Consider the following 24,742-nt stretch of genomic DNA (forward strand, 5'->3'; position numbering starts at 1 on the left):
ATTTCTGGGCTAAGCCTCATCTCAGTGAGTCCAGTAAACAGGTTAGAGGTGCCCACTTCTGCCCACTGGGGGTACCTATTGTTCTCGATGTCACTGCGACACCTAGACAGCATCCTCGGAGCTGATTTACATTGGCCGGCTGTGAGAATATTGAAAACATGAGGTTGGTAAACTAAAGCCCACTGGTCAACTCTGGCCAGCTGCCTGTTTTGTAAATAAAGTTTTATTGGCACATAGCCACACCCAGTTGTTGACAAATGGTCTCTGGCAGCTTTCACACTGTAGCGGCAGAGTTGAGTAGTGTGACAGAGACTGTGTGACACACAGAGCCAAACGTACTTACTATCTGGCCCTGGACTAAAATGATATTAATAAAGGCAGTAGTAAAACTAGATGCTTAGGGTTCATTCGCGTGACCCTTTATTTACTCCTTACAACAGTAATACTATGAGGTAGGTTCTAGTGTCGTCGCCATTTTGCAGGAGGGCAATCTGAGAAGTTAGGCAACTTGTTGAGGTTTCTAAGTTCCTTCACCAGGTAAATGGCAGAGACTGAATGGGAACTTGAGCTGTCTTGATTCCAAAACACTGATGGCAAAAACATTGCACCATCCTGCTGATAAGAGAAGGCAACCCAGGCAGTATGAGCTAAAGGTTCTAGAACTCACTGAGGCATTTCTTTGTGAAGTAAAACCTCGCCACAGCTGGATCCCTCTTTCAAGGCCTTACTCAAACGCCACCTCCTCTATGATGTCTTCCACTGTGTAGGGGAGAAAGGGACCCAGAGCAGACACACATGTGTAAATGCCCACAGGGCCCGGCAGGTGAGACCAAGTAGAATGAGCCAGGTCTGGAAGAAAATATGATGCTTGAGGGGCCTGGGGGCGCGTGACTCACGCGAATGTTGCTACTCACATCCTGCTGATCATTGCTGGGCAGAAATGTCATTTCATAGTGCCAGGTCTTTCCGTTTTTCAAGAGACGTGTTAGAAATCTAGATTTTTGTGTGAGTGTAGTTGGCACTTTGGTCCAAGTTTCAAAAGACGCTGTGGGCCAAACAAAACATATCTTCAGTCTGGATGTTTCCCCCCAGCCTCTCCCCCAAACCCGGCTGTCACCTTGCACTCTCTAGAGCAAAGCTTTGGACGATTCAGTTTTGAAACCATTCTTGCATTTGGCCCATTTTCTGTGAAAGCAAAAGGAACCTATTGGTCCTGAAGGGGAAGCAAAGAAATGAGAAGGGGAAAGCCAGGTAGACAAAGCCCTCACCCTTCTCTCTGGCCAGAGTTCCAGAGGTCTGCAGGGACGGAAGGGGCGTCTGTACTAGGACAGCAGGGTGCTGTCCCGCACAGTCAGGCCTGCGGGCGCAGGACTCGAGCTGCGGAAAGAAGCTTGTGCGAGTGGGATCATGGCCTGTAGTCACGCTGAAGGTATTCTGGAAACGCGAAGCTTGGGAGCAGACCCTTGGAAATAACTAGGGCTCTCTTGGAGCTTTTTTGAGGAATCACTTGGGCAGAGGGGCAAACCCATGACCGAAGAAGCCATAGGAAGGACACAGATAGGAAGGAAGGGCGTAGCAATATTGGATATGGTCTGCACTGGGCAAAAGGGCCAGGATTTAGTGGAAAATAAGGTAGACCGAGGCCAGACTTCAGGGGGTTTCGCAGATCAGGCTTGACTTGAATCTGAAGGCCAGGGCTGATTAATACTTTCACGTGTGCATTTTGTCTTTCTGGTCGGAATAGAAACTCTTAGTCTAGAAGCTTGAGAAAACCAAATATGCATCCTTACTTTGCCAATTCGTAGCTGGATGTCTTCTTGGTCTACTTACTTAATCTCTTTGGGATCTCAGTTGCTTTATCTGTAAAATGGGTTCCTCTTGCAGGGCTGTGAATATCAAATGAAATCTATATGGGCACAGAGCACCAAACCATGGCCTGGCTTCTCCTAGGCCTTTAGCAGATGCTTGCTATTGATCCTGCCCTGGTCAGGGGCCAAATCGTAACTTTATTGTCTCAAGGAAGTCTGTCATGGTGCTAGACTGTTAATAGCTCATTAATAAGTAATGTATTGCTTGAGCCGTTGGACTACTAACTATTGTTTGAAAAATGGTAACTAAAAAACTATCCATTCGAATAGAGTGAAACTTCCTGACTTCCCTTCTGTCCTAGACTTTTCTGTTAAGGCGCAGAGTTTTTGGCCCATGTTTGGGGCTTCCAGTCAGGTCCCTGTTCTGTTCTGTAGCATTTAGGTCTTTAAGGACCTTAAGGGTGGAGGGCGACTCTCCCATCAGCCACAACCAAATGGGATGAGACGGGGGGGGGGGGGGGGCGGGGGGGGATGATGGTGTCAAGAAACCAACTCTGCCTTCCAGGTATTCCATCTTGGTATGCCCAAGAAAGTCCAAGCCTGCTGCTTCTCAGGTTCTGCTCCCCTTGTGAGGCAGCCTCTAGGAAACTGGTCTGATGAATGTGCACAACCGTGAATTTGTTTCAGATACTCTCCCTTTCCCTCCATTAAAAAAAATCCTCTCCTATTTCCTATTCTTACCCCCCCCCATTTGAAACATGCCCCCCCGCCTGACACCTCCTCTCTGTCCTCCTCTCGTAGCAGTGGTGGTGGTGGTGGTCGGCAGTGTCTTCCACACACACCTTTAGATGTGCAAGGGCAGGTTCTTTTAAAAAGCAAAATTAAAAAAGCACCAGTAAAGGGATGCAAAGGGAAAGGAAGGGGTCCCAGCCAACATGGCTGGGGGATCTCAGACGGAGGATCTTCCAAATAGAGACTGCCTGCTGGGCCATTAAATCCTTTCGCTTTGGGTTAATCCCACAGTGTATATCAGATTCCTGAATTCAGATGAAAACACTGCTGTAGTGCTCTGTCTCCTCACCAAATTATTCCAAAATCGGGTGTACATGGGTTATAAATACAGAAAATAATTGAATTCTGTGTGTCTTAAGTGAAATAATCTGTTCCATTCTGTTTCTTGTGAATATTCTCCATAATAGTCTAATTGTGTTTTGTGCTCCTGGGAGCTGAATGTGTGTTCAGCAACAATGCATTGGGTTGTAAAATATGCATCCCCAACTATCGGGGCAGGCAAAAAGAAGGATCTAGTAAAAAGGCTGAAGATGTTTTTCTTAATGCAAATTATATGAATCACCTAACTGGTAGTGTCTTTTTTAAAATTATCAGCAGGCTCTGTTATTGTTGTATTTATTTTTTCCTTTCCGCTTACAGGTCCTGTTTTTCACTCCACATTTTTGATGTTATAGATCAGTAATTCAATAGACAGCCAAGCAGGTGTTCACATCACTCCTGACCCCCTGAATTCCTTAAATGACCCCTCGAAGCAGTGGAGTGAAAACATTCTGGGAATATTGAGATACTTCAGTTGCCTTTATTTATTTATTTATTTATTTTACCTGAATTTTTAAAGGCAATTTTCTGCCCTTTTTGTTTGATTTTTGTTTGTTTCTCTTTTTAAGCAAAGAGAAGCCACATCTTGATCTTGGCCGTGAGGGCTGGAGGATTGTGTGCCTGCGGGGCCTGCAGACTGTGCTGTGCTTATAGGCAACACAGTTCTGACTGGGCAGCTGTGCCAAGGGCCTTCCAAAGATGAATCTGGAAAAGGTGGGGGGAGAAAAAGAGAGACAAGGCTTGGGCTTCTTCTCTGGTAGCTAAGGACGTAATACAATACTGCTCTTGAAAAACATTTCTATTTTTAAGCAGAGGTCTTTGGGCTGCAGATTTTTATTCAGTTCAATTCAACCAATATTTATTAGTATATCCAGGGTACTGTGGAAGGTGGCGAACAGATGAGTAGTATCGGCCCCTTACCCTTTAGTTGCTTGGAGGAAAGAAAACATAAAGTTAGCCTTACTTGGCAAGATTATCTTTTACTCTTCCTCTTCCATCCAGGAAGATATGCTCGTATTGTTAAATAGCGTTCTTGGAAATTTCTGTGGGTCCCCCAAAAAAGAAGAGGCCTCTTATACAGGTAGTTGCTCCAAGATTGAGGCAGTGGCAGGAAGCATTTTTCTACTTCCCAGCAGATATTAGTCTAATTTTCAAGCAGATTCAAAACTGGTGTTTAGCACTTTCTTTCATAGACTTTATTTCGTTATCACACAAAAATGCGTGCATGTATCCCATAGTAAAGGTGAGTGTATTAGTAATCTATTGTTGTATAACAAGTTACCCAAATTTTTGTGTCTTTGGACAACACTTATTATTCAGTGTTTCTGTGGGGCAAGAGTCCGGGTAAGGCTTAGTGGGGTGCCTCTGGTTCAGGGATTCTCAAATTTGTAATCACGGTGCCCACCTGAGCTACGATCATCTCAGAGCTCACTGGGGTCTGCTTCTAAGCGGCTCACTTGCTTGTTGGCAGGACACGGGTCCTTGAGGGCTGTTGGGATGAGGGTCTCATCCCTTGCTGGTAGGTGACCAGGGCCTCCCTCAGTCCCTTGCCATGGCCGGTGGTCTTCTCCATGGGCCAGTTCCCAACATGGCGCCTGACTTCCCTCACAGCGCAAGTGAGACAGAAGCCACAGCCCTTTTGTAACCTAATCTCAGAAAAGACATCCATTTGCCTAATTCTGTTTGTTGGCTACTGTGTTACCCACACTCAAGGGGAGGGATTACCCAAGGTCATGACTGCAGAGAGGTGGGCATTGTAGGGAGCCAAATTAGCTGCCAGCAGGGAACCAGTCACTGTAGCCTAAGGCTAGTCTGACGAGGGTTGAATGATATTCTTCTTACCCTAACCAGCTCTCTCTCTCTTTTTTTTTTTCCCCTCTCTCTCCTTTTGTTGTTATGTATTCTCCCTGGGTGGTTCCTTCCAAACACTCTCCTCGCTCTTCTGGGCTTGTAATTACAGAAGACATACATGGTAGACAGCAGATTGCTTTAATCTTTTAAAGATTTGTTAGTCTTAGAGCGTGTCAACAAGCCGTATTGGGTCTTTCTTAAACCTAACGTCTTGATCAGTGAATTTGGAGAGTTTTGCTGGAAACGGCATCGTGTCTGGTGTGATAAGCCTGCAGAGGGAAGGGGAAGGAGGACCCTGTAGCTGGTGTAATTAAACAGACTCCTTAATGTATAAGAAAATAGGTATGTTTCATGCACAGTGGTTGAGGAGGGACATTAAGTCATGCTGGCATGTGTCCATGTAAAGACGTAAACATCCAAATGAAAGGGATTGTTGTCCCAGTTTCTGTTTCTGATGAGGGTGCCTACAGGTGATGAGCATGTCCTAGCTACCCGTCAACCTTGTGCATGTGTCAGAGAGCAGCTGCCCTTCCACCTTTTAAATTCTGAGGAAATCAGCTATTTCATGGGAGAATTTATCTATTTCTCTTTCTGGGTAGATGCAACTTGGTTTTCAGCCAAGTGTTCAAAACATAGGTATGTAGGCATTGAAGGTTTGAGAAAAAGATGACAGTAGCAAATGTTAGTCAATTTTTAACAATGGAAGTTGATATATAGGGTAGCTTCCATGCTAAACCTACCTGAAACTTAAGAGAAAAGGAGTCTGGATTCAAATGTAGAAGCATGCATCAGCTATAAGACATGCACCATGGTGTGTGTGTTGTACCATGTTCCTCCGAGTGCCTGTGTATCCTCTGTTTTCTCTGCATGCAATGTCCTGAGTTCTCCCCGCTTCTCCCCTCCCCTCCTGGCCTTGAGAGCTCCTGTTTCTTAGGGTCTTAGTGGAGAGACCTGCCCTGCCACTAGATTTGAAATCATCCCCAGTTTCACCCTTAGTCTTCCATTATTGCCTCTTCTAGTCCTTGTGCTTCCAGTTTTGCTTATTATCTGGCTCTTCTTCCCCACTCCTCTCTCTCTTAATACACAGACCACACACCATACACTACCTACCACTCCTAATGACGGCAGACTCCAGGAAGGTAGAGATTTTTGTCTGTTTTATTTCTGACTGACTTACAGTTGGTGCTCATTAAATATTTGTTGAATGAGTGAAATCACTTATGACAATTTCTCATTATATAAATCATATTTAGCTGAGGGCTACTGTTTACCATCTGCCCACCCCCCCCCCCAGACATGCATGCACCTATCCACCCGTCCATCCGTCTAGCCATCCATCTGTCCATCCATTCGTTCATTCAGTCATTCTTTAAGCTCTACTTGGGAGTGTACAGGATATTGGAAGGCACGGAAAGCTATGCAAGTTTCTGCCCCCCTTTCAAAAAGCTTACCTTGAAGAAAACTTGGCCTTTATTCTCTGGGGTTTGTACAACCTCCCTGGAGCGACAGCAGAGTTGGAATTAGGCCGTTGGAGTTGCTTGGGTCTGTCCTCTGTGCCGGCCTGCCCACCGCAGTCTTTGAACAGGAGTAGAAAGGTCACCAACTGTGGTTGCAAATTGGCTCTTGCATTAATCCTGGCTTATTCAAAAACACTCAATATTTTTCCAAACTGAGTTTAGAGCTTTTGATGGAAGCCTGAATCATTTACCACGGCAGAGCATATCACCAGTGTAGGGAAAACCAGAACTGAAAAATACAAAGCCCCTTTAAGTAATCCAATATAGGATAATTACATTATTAAATAAAGCTGTGGGTTTCAAATTATTCTGCCGCCATTGTACATGTAAGGATAATAATGTGAACTCTGCAAAGTGAACAGAGCAAAAAAAAATTGTTTAACAAGAGGGAGCATGTCTAAATCATATGTTCATATTTAAACAGAGGCTACACAAAACAGGAAGGTTTACTTGGTTTCTACATTAAAGCATTCTAAATAGGCATGAGGCTTTTGGTGATACTCTGTGAAGACTGCTCTTTTCGTTAATGATAGCGGTCTATCAAGACTCCACGCCAGATCACCAGTAGCCCTGAATAATTCAGACAGTGTCCTCCATCCATGGCTTTCCTCTACCAACAGGGGCAAAGAGTTTTCTTCTTCCTTTAGGTGGAATATAGGCCCTCCTGAACTGTGTCTAAGAGGTAACGTGCATGTAAAAGTAGCTGAAAAAAAGATCAGGAGATGTTAAAGGAATGGTTTGGAGTCATTCGGCATATTAGACCATCTGTGTTGGGTGGTGGTTGAGTTTGGGTTTTATTGTTATTGATTGTGCTTTTATAGAATGCTCTCTGCTGAACTTTAACACCAAAGTTGGGCTCATTTATCTTCTTTTGCTAATGTTTTAATGGCCAGAGCTAAGAATATGGGTGCCAAGCTAGTTTTCATTATAGCAACCTGAAAATAGTTTAAAAAAAAAAAAAAAAGGACTATGGCATTAAGACCATATTAATTTGGCCAAAGGGAAGGTGGGCCTCAACCACTAACACATTTTTCAGTATATACCAGATACTTGACTATTTAGAGAGGAAATATCTAGGACACTGGGATTCATCTTCTTGTTCTCTGTGTGAATTGTTTTTAATCTTAGGGAGGGGAAAAAAGGCTCATACATGGCCAATCCAAAAGGAAAGATATGAAACTGGGAATTGCTAAGAGGATGTTTCTGGGGCTTTCTTTAGAGATGGGCTTCTAGTCAGGGGAGCAGGCTGCAGCCTAACAGGTTTTAAATTAGCTTGTATTAAAAATGTATTTAGGAACATAAAATATTTAGGATTTTTGAATTACTTGTTTGATACGCAAATGCCTTCGGCTATACCATGAAGGATGGTCGCATTACATCTGACAAATCACACCTCAGAGCCGTCTTCTGTTTGCTTACTCCCTCTAATTGTGCCAGGGTGGATTTCCAAAGTTCATTGAGCCACAAGCTTCACCTAAATGTCTGCAGGGAGGGAGGGAGGAGGTTGAAAGAGAAGGGGCTGGCTTGGGAAATTGGAACCCAATACACTAATGAGCCTCCATGGCAAATCCATTTCTTCATGTTCAGGGAGTCAAATTAAACCTTAGCGCATATTTGAGAGGATATCTTCATCACTCAGACAACAGAAAATTCTTCACATTTTTAAAAAGCTCATGACTGGCAATTCCTGTAATCTTACTTCAGGGACAAAAACAATACCAATCAAAAATTAAAATACCTTTTGTTGTAAAATGACCTTAAATCCCAATCCCCTCTCTCCCCAACTCCCAGGACATTATTAGGGGAAAGTTCCCTTGTCCCAGGGTGGGAGTAGCAAGGAGCATTGCTGGAGAAAGGACCATAGAGACCAATTTGCCAGCTGGACGAAGGTGCTGCCAAATCTGGTTTCCGGTTCCATCTCAGTTTTCTCATCTCTAAAATGGGCCTGAGAACACCTGCCTCAGAGAGTCCTTGTAGAGATCAGATAAGAGAAGGTCTATTAAATTCATGGATTAGTGTGTAGGTAAAGTAAAACAGCTCAAAGTTTTCCACTGCTCTGTCCTCAAGGACTGAGGAGAGTGACTTAGAAGGTCAGGCGTTAATTGCTTTCTGGGCCAGCTTCCCCTTGGTGGTACCCAGCAGTAGCTACAGGGGTATCATTGTTCCCTGATAAAGAATTAGGAGAAGTTAGGAATATACACAGCTACTCGCAAGTGGTATATGGATACCCCTCGTCCGCACTCCCTCATTTTCAGTTAAAGCCATGTGACATAGTAATAGTAATCGCCGTTATTTCTTGGGCACCTACTCTGTGTTGACCATTATACTCTGATAGCTTCAACATCCTTATTGCCCTAGGAGGCACGTTTGTTTTTTTGTTTAATCATATTTTCCCCCATTTTTTTTAGTTTAGTTTTATTATTTTTTTTTTTAAGTAATCTCTACACCCAACGTGGGACTTGAACTCACAACCCTGAAATCAAAAGTCACACACTCCCCTGACTGAGCCAGCCAGGCACCCCACCCCCCAACCCATTTTTTAGATGAGACCTTGGCAAAATGAAATCATGTCCCAAGATGACTATGGACATTAGACCTAGCAGAGCTGCATTTGAACCTAGTGAACCTGGGGCAGGCGGACTCCAAAGCCAGTGCTAAGTATCCCTTCATTTCTGCCAGCATGGAACATCCAGAGTTGGCATACCATGAAAATAGGCAGTTTTTGTATGCGTTAGGCACAGCACAGTCCTTGGCTCCTCGTGAAGTACAAGAGAAGTAGAGAGATTAAGTAAGGCTACCTGCCGCTAAGAAGTTTCTGCAGTGCAGGTGTTTACTGTAGAATGTGGAGTTATGCAATTCAGCATGAAATCGTGGTGCCTAATAAAGATTTACCATTATGTCACAGATAATAAGAACAGTAATTCCCAGTCCAGAGACCAACTTCGTGTTGATATCATTTTATTTTGTCTACTCAGGACATTAAAAAACAACTGCTACCTTCTATTGCGCTCCTTATTTCTGAGGATAAATGGATATTATTACACCAGATGGAGGAGGAGGGATAAAGTCTTAAATGGGAAGAGTGTGTAGGGGTCCCACTAGGTCAGCCCTGCTCCCTACTCTCTGCTCTCTGCCCTCAGGTGCACTGGTTGGAGCCCCTTAACAGAGCTGCTGGCCCTGTGGTTTCTCATGGGGTTCGGCCATAGAGGTGGCCTGCCAGGATGGGGATAAGAAGGGGGGTGAAGGCAGAGAGTTATTCCCTGTTATTCCCTGTGAGCTTCCTCCAGGGTGTTGGAATCCTTCTAAGGAAGAGGCACCGCCACTGGTAGAGGATCTACTCTATCCTATAGGACAACCACTGGCTCCATGCTTGGACAATTTGGCTTTCAAGTCATGATAACTGACCTGCTCTTAGCCCAAGTTCCTGTACTCTCTCAATCTCTTGTGGCTCCTCTACATGCCACCAACACCTTTGTCATCAGTGCCGTGGTAAAATCGTCCTTGGATCATCATGACACAAGTATTCTAGTTCCTGCTGAGACCCTACCCTGGTACAAGGATCATCCTTGAGACCTAGCAAACAGAGCGGCAGGAAATGCTCTCTGCACTCTCTTCATTTTTCTCATTTCATGGCTGGCCCATGACATTGTTGTGCCCTAACGTTGTTGATGCTCTGGCTGGCAACCAAGTGCCTGTAGAATGAAACCTTTTTACCCGCTCTGTAGGTGTCCTGTTAGTGGAGCAGCATCTAACTATTAGAGCACCAGCATCTAACCGGAAGAGTGATTGGCCACATGAGTAGGTGCCTAGAATTGCAGTTATCTGAGGGGGGCTTGAGAGTGGGAGAGGGACCAACCCAGCCAGGCCCAGCGGTGGCACCTACCCTAGTGGTGAGGGCATGAGCGGATGAGCTTGCGCTGGTCTTTCTAAATTAGCATTGAACAGGGTCTTTTTCTTTTCATTTTTAGTTTCTATCGAGATGAAAATATCCCGCTCTTGTGGAACCAATTGGACTATTATTTTGGTTTCACTTTTTTTTTTGTTTTGTTTTGTTTTGTTTTAGATTTTATTTATTTATCAGAGAGAGAGAGGGGGAGAGAGCGAGCACAGGCAGACAGAATGGCAGGCAGAGGGAGAAGCAGGCTCCCTGCTGAGCAAGGAGCCCGATGTGGGACTCGATCCCAGGACACTGGGATCATGACCTGAGCCGAAGGCAGCTGCTTAACCAACTGAGCCACCCAGGCGTCCCGGTTTCACTGTTTATTTAGCTAATATTACCTGTTGCTGTGTCTGTGTTCCCAACATTTATCACATTTCAGTTGCTACAGAGAATATTTTAAAAATCTAAGATGTTTGGGGAGGATTGAGATGAATATGCCATGTTTTCCTGTTCTCATTCCATTCTCTCCCTGCCAATCCTTTTGATATTACATTTATGTGTTCACAATCATTTGGGCTTTATTAACATAGCTGAAATTATTATCCTTTTTCTTTTTAAGATTTTTAAAATTTATTTGAGAGGGAGAGAGAACAGGAAAGGGGAGGAGCAGAGGAAGAGAGACAAACAGAGGCAGGCTCGATCCCACGACCCTGAGGTCATGACTTGAGCCAAAATCAAGAATGGGATGCTTAACTGACTGAGCCACACAGGGGCCCTTGAATATAGCTATCTTAAGCAATGATCATTTATTCCTTACCACATGGTGTGTTATAAGGAAGGCTGTGTTCATCTTGTCTCTCCTGAAGAATGATATATTTATAAAGATAGAGGTTTATCTCTGTGTCAGAGAGACCCAGAATTAAAATCGCTTAGATACGTCGGGAGTTCAAAATCTCTCTTGGATCACAGCCTACAGGTAGATGGTTCAGGGCTGGGAAGGTGGCTCTCCTCCCTGAGGTTGCCTAGAGACCCAGCTCTTCTGTCTTTTTCTCCTGAGAGATTTGTCCTCATGTGTATGGTCCAAAGGCGTATCCGTTCCTTTTAAGATCATGACCTGGTAATGGCACACATCACTAATATATATATATCTATATATATAGATATATCTATCTATATATCTATATATATAGATATATATATATTAGTAAGAACTTGGTCACATGGCTGCACCTGGTTATAAGGGAAGCAGGGGAAATGGTGTTTTTATTCTGTGTGCATCAAATTAGCCGTTTATTACTAAAGAAGGGAAGAATAGATATTGGGGGAAAGCTCGCCATAGTTGAGGGGATGTTAAATTTCTCTTGTGTTGGCTAAGATATTTTCTTACAATAAACTAAGTGGGCCGTGCAGTTCCAGTGGGTCCGAGTTGATTCTGAGATTTTAAATTCACAACATGGGACTGGAATCTAGATGAATTTTTGGAACCAAAGTATAGAATGTAGTCATAGGATTAGAGGGTGAATATTGGAATTCCCATGGAGAATGATTTCTTCAAAGAGTAACATGCAGAGAAGATCTAGACCCAGACTACATCTAAGGATCTATGTTTCCTACATTTTCCTGGTAGGGAGATAGAACAATGAAGAGCTATTGAACAAAACAAAGGAAGATAGAGGTGGTAGGTGTTGGGTGGGTGTTCTTCATGTTAATTGAGTATTAATACATCTCGTGGGCAGAGCCACTGACCACCTGCTCTACAGTCTTTTCAAGGATGCTTATATAGTGAATTGCTTTGGGAGACAGAGCAAGTGTCTTTCTCCAGAACAAAAACAGGTGTGGTTACTGGTCAGTATTAAAGATTTGGGTTCCCTGCCCTCAGGGTCCTACTCCTATAATGCACATGTCATCTCACCCTCTTTGGATCTCATTTGGGGAATTGGGTATTGAAGAAACCACACAAACATGAGACTTCCACTGTGGCTAGAAGTAAGAAACCGTTCTTTGTCTCTGACCGGGGGTCTTGTGTGCTCTGCCAGTGTCCGAGGAACTGTGGCAGGCCAACTTGTAAGTTTGGAAGTAGAGTAATATCTCAGACGCTTCACAGTTCTTAATGAGGGGAGAATTTTGTCAAAGGTAGGCTTGTTCATTATCAAAAGCCACTAAGAGGGCAAAGAAAAAGAGAATAATAGAAGGTCTTGCTTTCGTGATAGGATACAATGGTTTTCGAAATAATTTGGACTCAGGACCCCTTACACTCAAATTATTGAGGATGCTGAAGAGCTTTTGTTTATGTGGGCTATAGCTACTGATATTTTACTGCATTATAAATTAAAACTGAAAAATTACCTCTGAAGTACTTGTTGACTCATTTAAAAATAAAAACAATGTGACATCTGTATGTAGAAAAAATGATTGTCAAGCTGAATCTCAAACCTTATACGAGATTAAGTCAAAATGGAACCATGCCTCTAAATGTAAAGCTATTCAGCTTTGGGAAAATGAAAAGACAGCCACGGGATGGGAGGAAATATTTCCCAATCCCGTATCTGACAACGTATTTCCAAATCCCATATCTGACAAAAGACCTGTATTCAGTAGATACAAGAACTCTCAAAACTGAATTGTAAGAAAATAAACAGTCCAATTTGAGAAATGAGCCGTAGACTTCAACATGCGCTTCACCAGAAAGGATATACGGATGAAAAAGTAACACCTGAAAAGATGTTCAACATCATTAGTCATTAGGGAAATGAAAATGTAAAACATGATGAGAAACCACTCCATACATATTAGAGTGGCAATGATGAGTTAATTAACAAAGACCATATCAAGTACGGGCAAGGATGGGAAATGACTGGAACTCTGTCCTCCATTGCTGGTAGGAGTGCAAAATGGTACAGCCACTCTGGAAAACGGTCTCTACAAAATCAGATAGACTCTCACCCAGCAGTTCTGAGTATTTGTTATAGAGAATTGAAAATGTCTGTTCACAGAAAAATCTCGATGTGAATGTTCACAGCAGCTCTATTTGTAGTCCCCAAAATTGAAAAGAAGCCCGTGGCCCTCAGTGGGTGAATGGAGAAGCCATCTTGTGACACATCCGTGTCATGGGAGATGCTACTCAGCAGTGAAAAGGAACAAGCAGTTGTACATGCAGCAACATGGATGGATGGCTCTCAGAGGCGTTATGCTGAGTGAAAGAAACAGTCTCAAAAGATTTCAGATGGTATGATTCAATTTATATGACATTTGGAAAAGAGAACTCGATAGCAAGAACAGATCAGTGGTTGCCATGTGTTAAAACTCATAGAACTATACATCAAAACAGGAAATTTTACTGGAAGTTCATTTAAAAAACTAAAAATAGTAATATAAACCCATTATATAAGTGCCACATTTTTGTGAAAATTAACCATATTTTGGAAAAAAAACAGTAAAAACAGTAGCATTGTTTTCCATTTTTATAAGCTCTTTACTGTCTTAGCTTAATAGAGACAGCTGGATTCTCATATCTGCTTCTGCATTTACTCTCCTGCCGTACCATATGTCATATAGTGTCTGGAAAACCCCACTCTACACTTGAAAGAAAATAAGACTGAAAAAAGCAAATAATGTCTTAGTATTATTATGATCTTTGTTTTGCTTCTGTGGACCACCTGAACTAGTCTTGGGGATTCCCCAGGGTTCCCGGACTACACTTTGAGAACCACTAATATAATACACTGTCCCAAATTTCAGTCATTTTCATAGCATCTTGTCTTTTATTGTTTTTTAACAACTTTTTTGGCCATACCCACATGTCCTGTGTTTGCTTAATGGTTTTATTCAAATTGACCTATTTTTTTTAACTTAAATTTATTTAAAGAGGAAACTTTTTAAATCTCCTATAAATGGAAAGCCAATACCACTTTCCCATAAATGGAAGGTAACCACAAAAATAAATAAGCAATGAGTAACTTATTAAAAAAAAAAAAAGTTTACCCATGTACCATCTAAACTCCTCTCTGCATGGCACCATTTGGAAAACAGAGCAGAGGACTCATGGCAATGAACATGTAACTAACTCTGTCATCCCACTTCATTTATGTTAGCCCATTTAATCCTCACAATTACCACAAGAGGTGGATTGTTTTATTGTCCTTTTTTTTTTTTTTTTTTTAATACATTAAAGAAAAATGGAAGCACAGAGACGTTAAAGAAGTTTTCCGGTGTTCCACAGTGGGTAAATTGCAGGCCTGGGATTCGAACCCAGGGAAAGGCTCCAGCGTCCAGGAAGAATGCCATGTTGGCAGATAGGAAACCTGGAGGCTTGTCAAAGTTCTGTTGGAAGTTGGTACGAGGCTATGTCATTGAACCTCACTGTCGTCGTCAATAACATGAAGGAGGTGGACTAAATCAGGGTGTGCAAGTTTAACTGCTGGCCGGCTGCCCTAGGGCCAGGCAGATGAGGGAAATGTCGACTGACTATAAGACAGTACTTGGAAATCAGAGATCTCACATCTTATCTAAAGAAAACAACCACTTTCAACTTTTTTCTTTTTCTGGCAGATATATCTCATTTTATTTTATTTTATCTTATTTATTTTATTTTACTATTTTGTTTTATGAAAAGATGGAAGTCTGGAGACCTTGTGTGAAGTTTTCCCATTTTTAGAATGCGTACAGAGAGCAGCAATACAGAGGCTAATTTGTGACTTCATGACTAGATACTTTCCTCTGACAGAGAGGATTCCAGGATGGTCTGAGCTGCTTTTATACAGTGGTGGACACAAAAGCCAAATGACAGAAACAAGCCATTTAAAACTGTGGTGACAGGGGGATCCGGATTTCGGTAGTGTCTCAACACAACCTCCATAAATATTGATTGGGAGCTGGGTTAATTGAAAAGCCAAGGTACTTTATGAGACTAACAAAATGTATTTCTTTGTGCTCCTTTTGTGTTGTATTAGAGTAAATCAGCAATATTTATCCAGTGCTAATGCTCGGTTTGCAGAGAGCTACTGTAATCATGAGATGAGCTTATTGAAATTCTTTCTTGGACAGAGGCTTGCCCAAGAACGGCGAGTATTAGGAACTGTAGTCAGTGCTCGCTCAGAATAGTAAATACGAACATGTGATTTATGCCATTGTGTGTACAAAGCAATGTTTCCTGAGACATTTTCTATATATATGTTCGCTGTTTTGTTTTTTGGGTTGGTTTGTTGCTCCCCCCCTCCCCTCTGCTTATCAGATTTCCTTCTAAATCCTGGCATTTGACAATGTTGCAAGGCCAGTTTCTCTGTGAATCCACAGTAAAACATACTGGTGGTTGCACAATTCATCCAAACTTGGGTTTATAGCTTATGCGTGTTTATGTGAATTCCTGCATTTGTTTTTATGTATGTGGGTATATTCATAAAGTCTGCTTCTGAGAGAGAAAAAAGGAGAGAGGACAAAATCTATAGACTGAATCTTGAAAGATGGGTTTATTCATCAATGACATCATAAGGATTGTATTTTCTCTTGGTTAATAAACTATTTGTTTGGCGGGCGCTGTAAGCCAGCCAGAGCTAGTCATGCCATTTCTTGGAAAAGATCTGAAGCAACTGGTAATTGAAATGATAATCATTTGATCATAGAGCTATTTGAAAATAACACTCATCTCCAAACTGGTCTAGTCTAAGGAACTGTATTTGGTAACATTTTGCCAAATTCCATCTTTGCTAATGTTGAGACTTATATACCATGAGACTTAATTATTTTCTGGAATATTCTAAACTTGATTTCTCGTATGCCCTGTCCAGAAGCTGTTCCCATATGCTTTGAAACAATACCCAGTCTGAATTTTCATTCTGACATTTAATAATCACCATGTAATAGCTATAAAATGCGTGACAACGACAGATCTTTTATTTCAAGAGGATGGTGTAGTGAATCTGAGTGAAATCATCCGTTGAAATGGTACTTTGTAATATGCTCCATTGTTTATAAAGTACTGAATTTTTTTTTTTTTTTTTTCCTTGAGCAGAGGATAAAAACAGTTTCCACTTTGGGTCCCATTCAGTGGAAGTTCATATTCAATCCTGATAAGAGAAAGGACTCCATTACAAAAGTTTTACTTTTCATTTTTGAGAGAGCATTTATTTTGCTGCTGCCTAACAAACTTGTTTCTCAGAAGCAGCTTGGAACTGGATGAGGAAAAGTGAAATTTTAGATCCTACCTTAAAACATTTTTAAAAACTAAATCCAGGATTTCTCATTGTGTGAAGCTTATCTTAATAAACCCGTTTTTGTTTGCTTTGGAGTAGCGTGTGCAGTGCTGTGTGTGTGTGTGTGTGTGTGTGTGTGTGTGTGTAGGTGGGGGAAGAGGAGGAAAGAGTCATGTTTAACAGCAAAATTAGCCAAAATCACTTGTGAATTCCTTTTGTTTAATAGCTTAGAGACATCTTCCTGTTGTTGTTTGTCAAAAATATTTCTAAGATTTTGTAAGCTTAGGGGTTTTCACAGCTAAGCTTTCTTCAGAAATGTGAAGTAAAAGAAATGAAAGAAGTCGGTTCAAGTTGAAATGTCAAATGCTTCAAATAATTTAACTTAAAACCCAGTGAGATGATCTTCTTAAGCCTTTTCCAAAGAATCTTCGGGTAAAAGAGGCTCTCTCACTCCATGGATGGATATCTATTAAATATCTTGCTGGATATTTAAAGTTGGTTGTTTCCTGGAAGCAATTAGAGATGCTTAAAATTCAAATTTATGATCCATACGAGAAACTTAAGTTTCAACTACTTTTCTTAGATTCAAAGGCTTTCTCCTCGTTCACCCTCTCTCCTCTTACCCCATATGTATTAAAAGAAAAAATCAGTTCATTTCTCAACTTACAAAGTTTTTAAGAAACATGAGAATGTGTAAGTTTCTTTCAGTGGGAAGCACATAACATTTATGAAGTATTTCTTTTGGGATTACATCACAGTTTTATTTAATTTTTAGGACAAAAGTTAAATTCAATATTTGTGTATAAGCCAAGGGAAAATGTACCATAAACATAGGAATTTGGGGGTGAGTCAGAGTTCCAAGAATCCCAGATTTACTTAGCCCATTTATATAGAGACAGGCTAACCATTAGTCACCTAGTTCTCACTTTTTACTTTTGCAATTAACTGCACCTAAAAATTAGCTTTCACCCAAGCGATTGGTCAGATGGGCAGAGTGGGCTTTGGCAACTAGCATAAAAAATGGCTCTCAGAATGACTGCCTGATTTTTGGACACTCTCTTACCATATAACAAATAGATCTTCCACATTATTTTTCAACTAGACAGCTAGCAGTGAAAAGCCCCTGAAGTCAGTTATTGAAGATTCTCTGTCACCAAAAAGCACATTGTCTGCTTGCCTAAAGTTAAGCCACTCAAAGCGTATTTCAGAGGGGGCTTTTGTTGAAAACTCACCATTGGCCTCCCAGCCACTAATAACACTAATAACGTTCTTCCCTGACCCACCTCTTGTAGGATGAAGTCATCGCTGTTTCCGAAAAGGTAATCGTGAAACTTGAGGACCTGGTCAAGTGGGTACACTCTGATTGCTCCAAGTGGAGATGCGGCCTCCGTGCTGGCGCCGTGAAGACCACAGCCCTGGGGAGGAATGGACAGAAGGAAGCTTTGCTGAAGTACAGGCAGTCAACCCTCAACAGTGGACTCAACTTCAAAGACGTTCTCAAGGAAAAGGCTGACCTTGGTAAATATAATTTGTACTTCTAGATCGCATGTGTGGGTGTATACAGTAACCTAATTTTTTTTTTTTTTTTTTTTTTTTTTGGGTCGGAGACTTTTCTGGAAACCCTGTCATATAGATAATTTTATATATACATAAAATTTCTTTGACCTCAAAGGGTCCTGGGGATATGTATGGACAGTTTGCCTGGGTGTGTGAAGGGGTGGATGCTAGCTGCGGATCGCAGGGCCTTCCTCTGTGTGGAGCCCCATGCCTGGAACTTCGTGATACAACACGTGGCCTTAGGCAGCTTCCTGTTGGTGTGAAGGCACAAGACTTCATTAGGGCACCTGAGATTGAATTAATGAAGAGTTTAAATATTTGTTCAAAGAAGTTAGTATGGTATCTATTAACACCATGTCAGAATTCCATGTGTTTGTTTATGTTGAGTGGAAAACAGAGTGAGGAAGAGAGAGGAGTTACTTAATGGGGAGTAGGAGAGCAATGTCAAATTGTTTAACCTCTTGGCCTCAGGTTCCTCACCTGAAAAAGATGGGCACTTTACCGAGTCACTGAGATTGAAGATAAAAAGGGTTTAGCACAGGGGTGATTGGTGCCTAGGAGGGGCTCCCGAATTAACTCTGTTGCTTTAGCTTAACACTTTCATCTCCAGAGACTTTTTGTGACTTTTTTTTTTTTTCCCCTCTCCCCCTTCTGTTCCTATCTCCTTGTGGCGTTCACTGACTTATTCTCCTAGCATTGCTCAAGACCAAAGCTGTTGACCTCTGAGTTAGACCAGCTATTTCCTCTTTAGGCAAAGAGGAACTTCACATTTAACATATTAAGGCATCTTTTTCTTTCATTCTAGCACAATGCTGATGTTCATAGCCCTATTTTATGCCTTAATGTGACAACTTCCTGTTTTTTTTTTTTTTTTTTTTTAGCCTAGGATTTAACTATTACAACAAACCTAGACTATTTATTTAATTGGCATAAAGAAACTGCATAACAGCAGTAACTGTCTTCCGTGTGATTCTGATTTGTGATGAGCTGTACTGTGTGTTGGGAATCATATTAATATTTTCTTGCAATTTGAGTCAACGTCTAACAGTTTCCTGTCACCTTTTGGTAGTTGTCAGGCGGCAATATTCTGGACATGGCAGCCTGACGGTCATGTGTACATTTAGGGAAAATTATTAATCGGGTGGTTTTATTTTAAAGCCCCCAAATTGTTTTTTTTACTTAATTTCCTATATACGCTGTTACACTTCCTAATTTCATCAACAACAGTGACTAGTCTTCTGATGTGTGATAATGGTGAATAATACATCTGTTGTATTACTTTCCTAATGTATACCCTAGGTTGTATTGCTATTGTCTTGTGTTTTCCCTAACATGAAAACGTTTCTTTTGTTTGTTTGATTTTTTTTTTTTTTTTTAGTTATGGAATATACTGTTACTAATAAAAAACTAAACAGGAAACCCCTGGGGGAACAAAAGGATGTGTAGATGGTTAAGCTTGATGTCACACATATAAACAAGAGTATTTATAGCAGAGTTGTTTTCTGTTTAAAATTGATAGTTTATTAATGAATCTGAAGGGAAACTCAATCTCTTAATTCTGTCAAAAGATTTAAAGGGTTTGATCTTACTGAATTCTAAAAAAAAAATGTCCATGATCTACTTTTTAATAATTGATATCAGAAGAAATTGATTTATAGTGAATATTCAAAGTTCTTAGTGGTTTTTAAATCTAGTTGTTTTTTAGACTCACTAGGGGAATTTTAAAAATAATACTGATTGCTACGTCCAGCTTCCCCAGATTCTTCATTCAGTGGAATTGAGGCAAGACCAAGGAATGTGGACTGATAAAAGACTTTCTAGGTGATTCTAATTGGGGGGGGGGGTGTGCTGGGGGGGTCTCATAAGGGAAAAAGCACTATAATTAGTGCTGAGGAAAGGAAAATAATTAACAGATTTGATGGGGAGGCTCTCCTCTGGTGAACAAGAAATAGCATGTGCTTTTTCTTTCTTTCTTTTTTTAATGTAAAATACCCCTTTAAGGATAGTATTTGGGGCCTTGAAATTCTACTCAGTTGGTATGAACTGTGGGGAATTTGAGACAAATAGCTTTTGTAATTGGAATGCACACTGTGTTGTAATAATGTGGAAAGAGAAACAAAAACTTTCCTTAATGTAATGAGTTTCCATTATCTGCCTGATCTAAGGTTTACAAGTCTACATTGTTAGGGTTTATATTGGGGAGATAGGGGGTGTCATTTGCTGTACACATTCCTGTCCCAGCAACTTTCTCTTCAACCTCTTCCTTTCTGTGTCTGCAACATCAAAATATTTGTTGTCTGTACTTTTCTTTCTACACAGTGGTTTTCTTATCTCTCTTTCTCTTGGCCACACTGAAACCACTTCCAATACCACATTGTTAATGGAAGTTCACACACTTATTAGGTTTTTCCTTCTGTAGAACACTTCCAACTCCTCATTGTTCTTACCGAAGAAAGAAGATGAACTCTGAGATTATTTAAGACCCCCCTCTTTTTTTTCTGGTGGAAGTAAGCAAAGAATGGAAAGATCTCACCTTTCTTGTGGCTAAAATAAAACTCCAGTACGTTATGTTTTTAACCGAAGTATTTCATCACATTAAAACATCAGTAATGACAAAATAATTAGGTTGACTCTTAAAGAAGGGATTTTGCCATCTAAAAGCTAATTAAAGAACTCTTCTTGCTCAGTGTTTAGGTAGAATAAGTTCCCTTTAATCCCAGTTTGTGTCACTTCCTGTCTCTCTCTGAAGAGTAAAAAAACAAGAATGTTCTCACAAATGTGTGTCTGCCAACAAATTAATACTCTGCAAAGAGAAACTCTGCCCCAAATGGCAGCTTCCAATAACTGCTCTGATTTGAAACACAGCTCCTATTTTTTTTTTTTTTAATCTCCTTCCCCTTCGAGGACAATATTTATGGATATCATGTTTGCTTTTTACAAATCTCTGCAGTTTTCGTTTAAGATTCAAAATGACTGGTGACTAAAATGACACATCTAGATAGTGGGAAAACCAATAATCTTCAAAAACACTTCTGAGATGTGTTAGAGGGACTCTGTCCCCTTCCCTCCTCTTTGTCCTTTTCAAAGAAAGAAAGTTCAATATGAAACCAATTCAAATTGTGACTTTACTCGGTGAGATGTTTTACCTTCTCTCAGACAGTTTCATACTGAAGTTTATAGAAAAAGAAAAAAAGAGAGAGAGAGGGGGGAAAAAAAAGAGCTATGTTAAAATAGGAGGGTTAAGGAATGTATTATTCATAAGCATAACGAACACAGGAACCTGTTTTTCCAGAAGAATCGGGTTGATTAAATCATTCACTACACAAGCTTCTAGTTATTTATTTTTGTCTTTAGAATTACTTAGCTTTTGTAATAAAGTGGACTTGATACCCATATTTGGTATGGCAGTAGGAAGTCGTCAAATGAAGAATTATTTCATTTTTCAAAATTTTTAGCAACTAAGGAATATAAACACTATCAGTTAAACATAGCAAACTTGCATTTTTTATTCCTTGGGCTATAGTTTGGAAAAAAAAATCAAATTATTTTATATAACACTGCTTCTTACAGAGTTCCTTTAAGTGAAGTATGAAAGCTGCAGTGTAAGCTTTATTGGCCTATAAATATGTCATTATAGTTGGACTACATTTATATGCTTTGGATTGTTGTTTAAGCCAAGAAAATATGTCTCTACAGGTTGACTTTTTATTGAAACCCTTTGAGGCATACAATAGAATGTATTTTAGGCCAAGGTTATTAAAACAGCATTTTCATTTTTTTGCAGCAGACTCATTGTCAATTATGCTGCCACAAACTGTCTGTGGATGGGCAGTTATGAATGGTTTCATCTCCAAATGTGTCTCTAGAAAAAGAAAGAAAAGATAGAAATGTCTGAGCTGAAATTGAGAAAAGAGACCAGAGGATGTGGGTGTGGGTACAGCTGAATTTAATGATGGGGGTTCCCTTGGTTCAATTTCTGTTTCTAAAGGCCCATCAAATTGAGAAAGTGTGGCTTCCCCCTGTCCCTTCTGCTGCTCGGATTTTATTGTGCTTTGGGGAATAAGGCAGCCCGATGGTGTTGAAAGCACAGTGGGTGGGAGGTCAGGAGAATCTTGGCTCCACCTGTCCTGGCGATCTGTCACTTTCTGGAATAGTCACTGTCTGTTTACGTCCTTAGGTTTCTTGGGTGTAAACGAGGTGTAATAGCATGTACCCTGCTTTATCTCACTTGGTGTTTGAGAAGATCAACCGAGGAATAATTAGTGTCAATGGAAGCATTTATGATACTGAAGTCCTAGTATGATGAGCGTGTTATTATCAGAGGGAGATTTTATAGGATAGGGAGCTATGCAATATTTTAGTTTATTTGTCCCTTTTGAACTTCCCTAATCACATGGTGTAGTGTTGAGGGCAGGGTTTACTCTCATTATTATCTGCCTGAGTAGAAGACTATTATTAAAATCCTTCTGAACTTTTCATACATACATATGTGTGTGTGTGTGTGTGTGTGTGTGTGCGTGTGTGTATAGACACACATATATACATACTATAAAATGATATTTTTTATGTATATTACATATTAAATATAAAATATACATATGTTTTATATGTTTCTTTACATATAGATATGTATATTTTTATGTTGTATAACTTTTTTCCTCTTGTTTCCTTTGTCAAAACATGCTGGGCCATGAGTGGCCAGTCATGTCAGTGACTTCTCAAGTACTTTTGGTTAGAAATTGACTATACAGTCTTTGGTTGGAAATTCTGGAGGCCTTGTATTTCAACTGGTTATTTCAGATCACTTTTGCATTTGATATGTCAAACTGTTTCCTGGGGTGTGGATGTGGGTAGGACTCTCACTCTGCGTTGAAGAAAACAGTTTAAATGTTTTCAGTGAGAAGCCTGCTAAGGTGCTGACAGTTTATCATAATGAAGATTTTTCACCTGATACATCTCATGAACTCACGAAGCTTGAAGACATGCTTATTAAGACAATCCTTTCCTCCCTCCCTTCCTTTCTTCTTTCCTTCCTACCTTTCTCTTCCTTCCTTCCTAGGTGTAAACTTTGTATGTATAGCAAACAGTCTTCTGAGCTTATTTAGTGTTTATATTTAAACTTCCATTGCCCTGTTAGCTATACTACTTCCCTCAAGGTAGAAAGTTCTGAAGTTTCTTAGATGATATGTTGTTGAATTATTCTATTCGTGAATACCATGAAAAATCCCTACAAAAGGGTCTCTTCGCTGAAACGGATCTGGCCTTTATAGAATCCTTGAGTTCAAAATAGAAATCAATTACCTATGGAGCTTATCAAAAATTTGTAAATGTATTTTGGAAAGAATTTTCTTAAAGGCCCTCTGACAGTATTTTTGTGTGTACCATGTATTCTTTAAAGAAGCTCACTGTGACTCAGTTAACACTGGAGAAGTATGCTGTCGGAGGGCCAACATGGCTGTTTCTTCACGAGCTTGCTTCATGCCATCGTAAACTGACAGTCCAAAGGACTTTGTATGTTCACATTTCCAGGAGTCTGTATCCAAGACATTCAAAACGTTAGAACAACTTTTATAAAGATCTGGGAACAGATCAGGAGGTTATTTATTTTCATTTTAAAGTTAAAATTCCGCTTGCCCATGTAATCAAACAGTTGAGCATTGTCCTGAAATAATGGTAGAATGCATGTGTAAGAAGTGTCTTGAAAAAAATGACAATCCTGTATTTTGTCTGCACTCAGCCATCTCGGCTGTTCCTGCTGGAAAGTCAGTCTGCAAAATCCACGCATGTGTGAGCCAGTCGGCAGCTGCTCATGGATATTGCTGTCTGGATACTCGTCTTGCCATCACTCATGATGGCTCTTTCCCAGTTAAGACCCTCTCATTTGGAATTTCTGTTGACTTGTGGATCTTCTAGTGTTTTCTAGAGTAATGAATGCTTTTTAGAATTCCATATGCTGTTTTCTCTTGAGAGCGGACTGAAGATGGATAGTCAACAGAAGAGAATTTTGTAGAATTTAAGAGTTTATTCTTTTAGAATTGGAGATGTCAGGGCAGAAGTAAGGGGGAGAACGTGAAATTGGAATTTTTAGTGTTATTTTTAGTATTCAGGTTACCAGTATTCACCTCTTGACTACAATGCATGAGCAAGGTAAGAAACTCGTGCCTTTTTCAAGGTCTTCAGAGAGTTGTCAGTCTGGACGTTGATAGAGCTGATGCTTGAAATAGTCCTTAAACCTCTCTTTATTTGCCTAAACAATCCCAGTTTTTTCGATTCTTCCCCAGGATGTGGTTTTAAAAATCCCTCACCATCCTAGTTACTCATCTTAGGATCCATTTTGGGTGTTCTTTTTACACCTGCTTACCCATTTATATTTCATGAGCTCATCTGTGCTGAGAAACCTAGACCCAAATGAGGAACGGCTTCCAGTGGAAGAGGGACTGCGATATCCATCCATCCGGCCTGGCAGCCTCCAGGTAGATCATGACACTGACTAAAGTGTGAGTCCCTTCTTCTCTCCAGCTACATGACCTGAACTTCTGATTCTCAGAGCGAAAAGGGGGAAATATGTTAGTTAGCCACTACTCCCTAATTTCGGTTACCTGGGTGTTTGGTTTGGTTTGGTTCTTAAACGGTAGCATTAAATGTAGACTATTATCTAATGAAAATCTTTGTCGGCGGATATGACGGCAGTCTCTGGGCCTCAATACCAGCCTCTGTGATTCCTGTAGTTGTGTATTACAGCATTTAAGGGAGTACTTGCCTCAGCTGGTTTCTGCCTCATTAAAGGTCCACAGTTGAATACCAGCGTGGTGTCCAGCTTGTTTAACCTGC

General features: G+C 40.7%; 1 protein-coding gene and 1 long non-coding RNA gene across 2 annotated transcripts in view; one reads left to right on the forward strand and one right to left on the reverse strand.

Moving 5' to 3' along the window:
- Positions 1-24,742, forward strand: part of ARID5B (AT-rich interaction domain 5B) — a 178,534-nt gene that overhangs the window by 12,946 nt on the left and 140,846 nt on the right. The window contains exon 3 of the mRNA XM_082720114.1: positions 17,647-17,872. Within this exon, the coding sequence (XP_082576240.1) occupies positions 17,647-17,872 (226 nt within the window). The remainder of the gene's footprint in view (positions 1-17,646; positions 17,873-24,742) is intronic.
- On the reverse strand, positions 3,395-7,683 carry LOC309859443. The gene is made up of 3 exons (XR_014308697.1): positions 6,221-7,683; positions 4,324-4,564; positions 3,395-3,623 (listed from the first exon to the last, which is right to left on the reverse strand). It is a non-coding gene; the product is annotated as an uncharacterized lncRNA (long non-coding RNA).

Source organism: Mustela nivalis (assembly GCF_964662115.1).
Source record: "Mustela nivalis genome assembly, chromosome: 2".
In the NCBI taxonomy this organism is placed as follows: Eukaryota; Metazoa; Chordata; class Mammalia; order Carnivora; family Mustelidae; genus Mustela; species Mustela nivalis.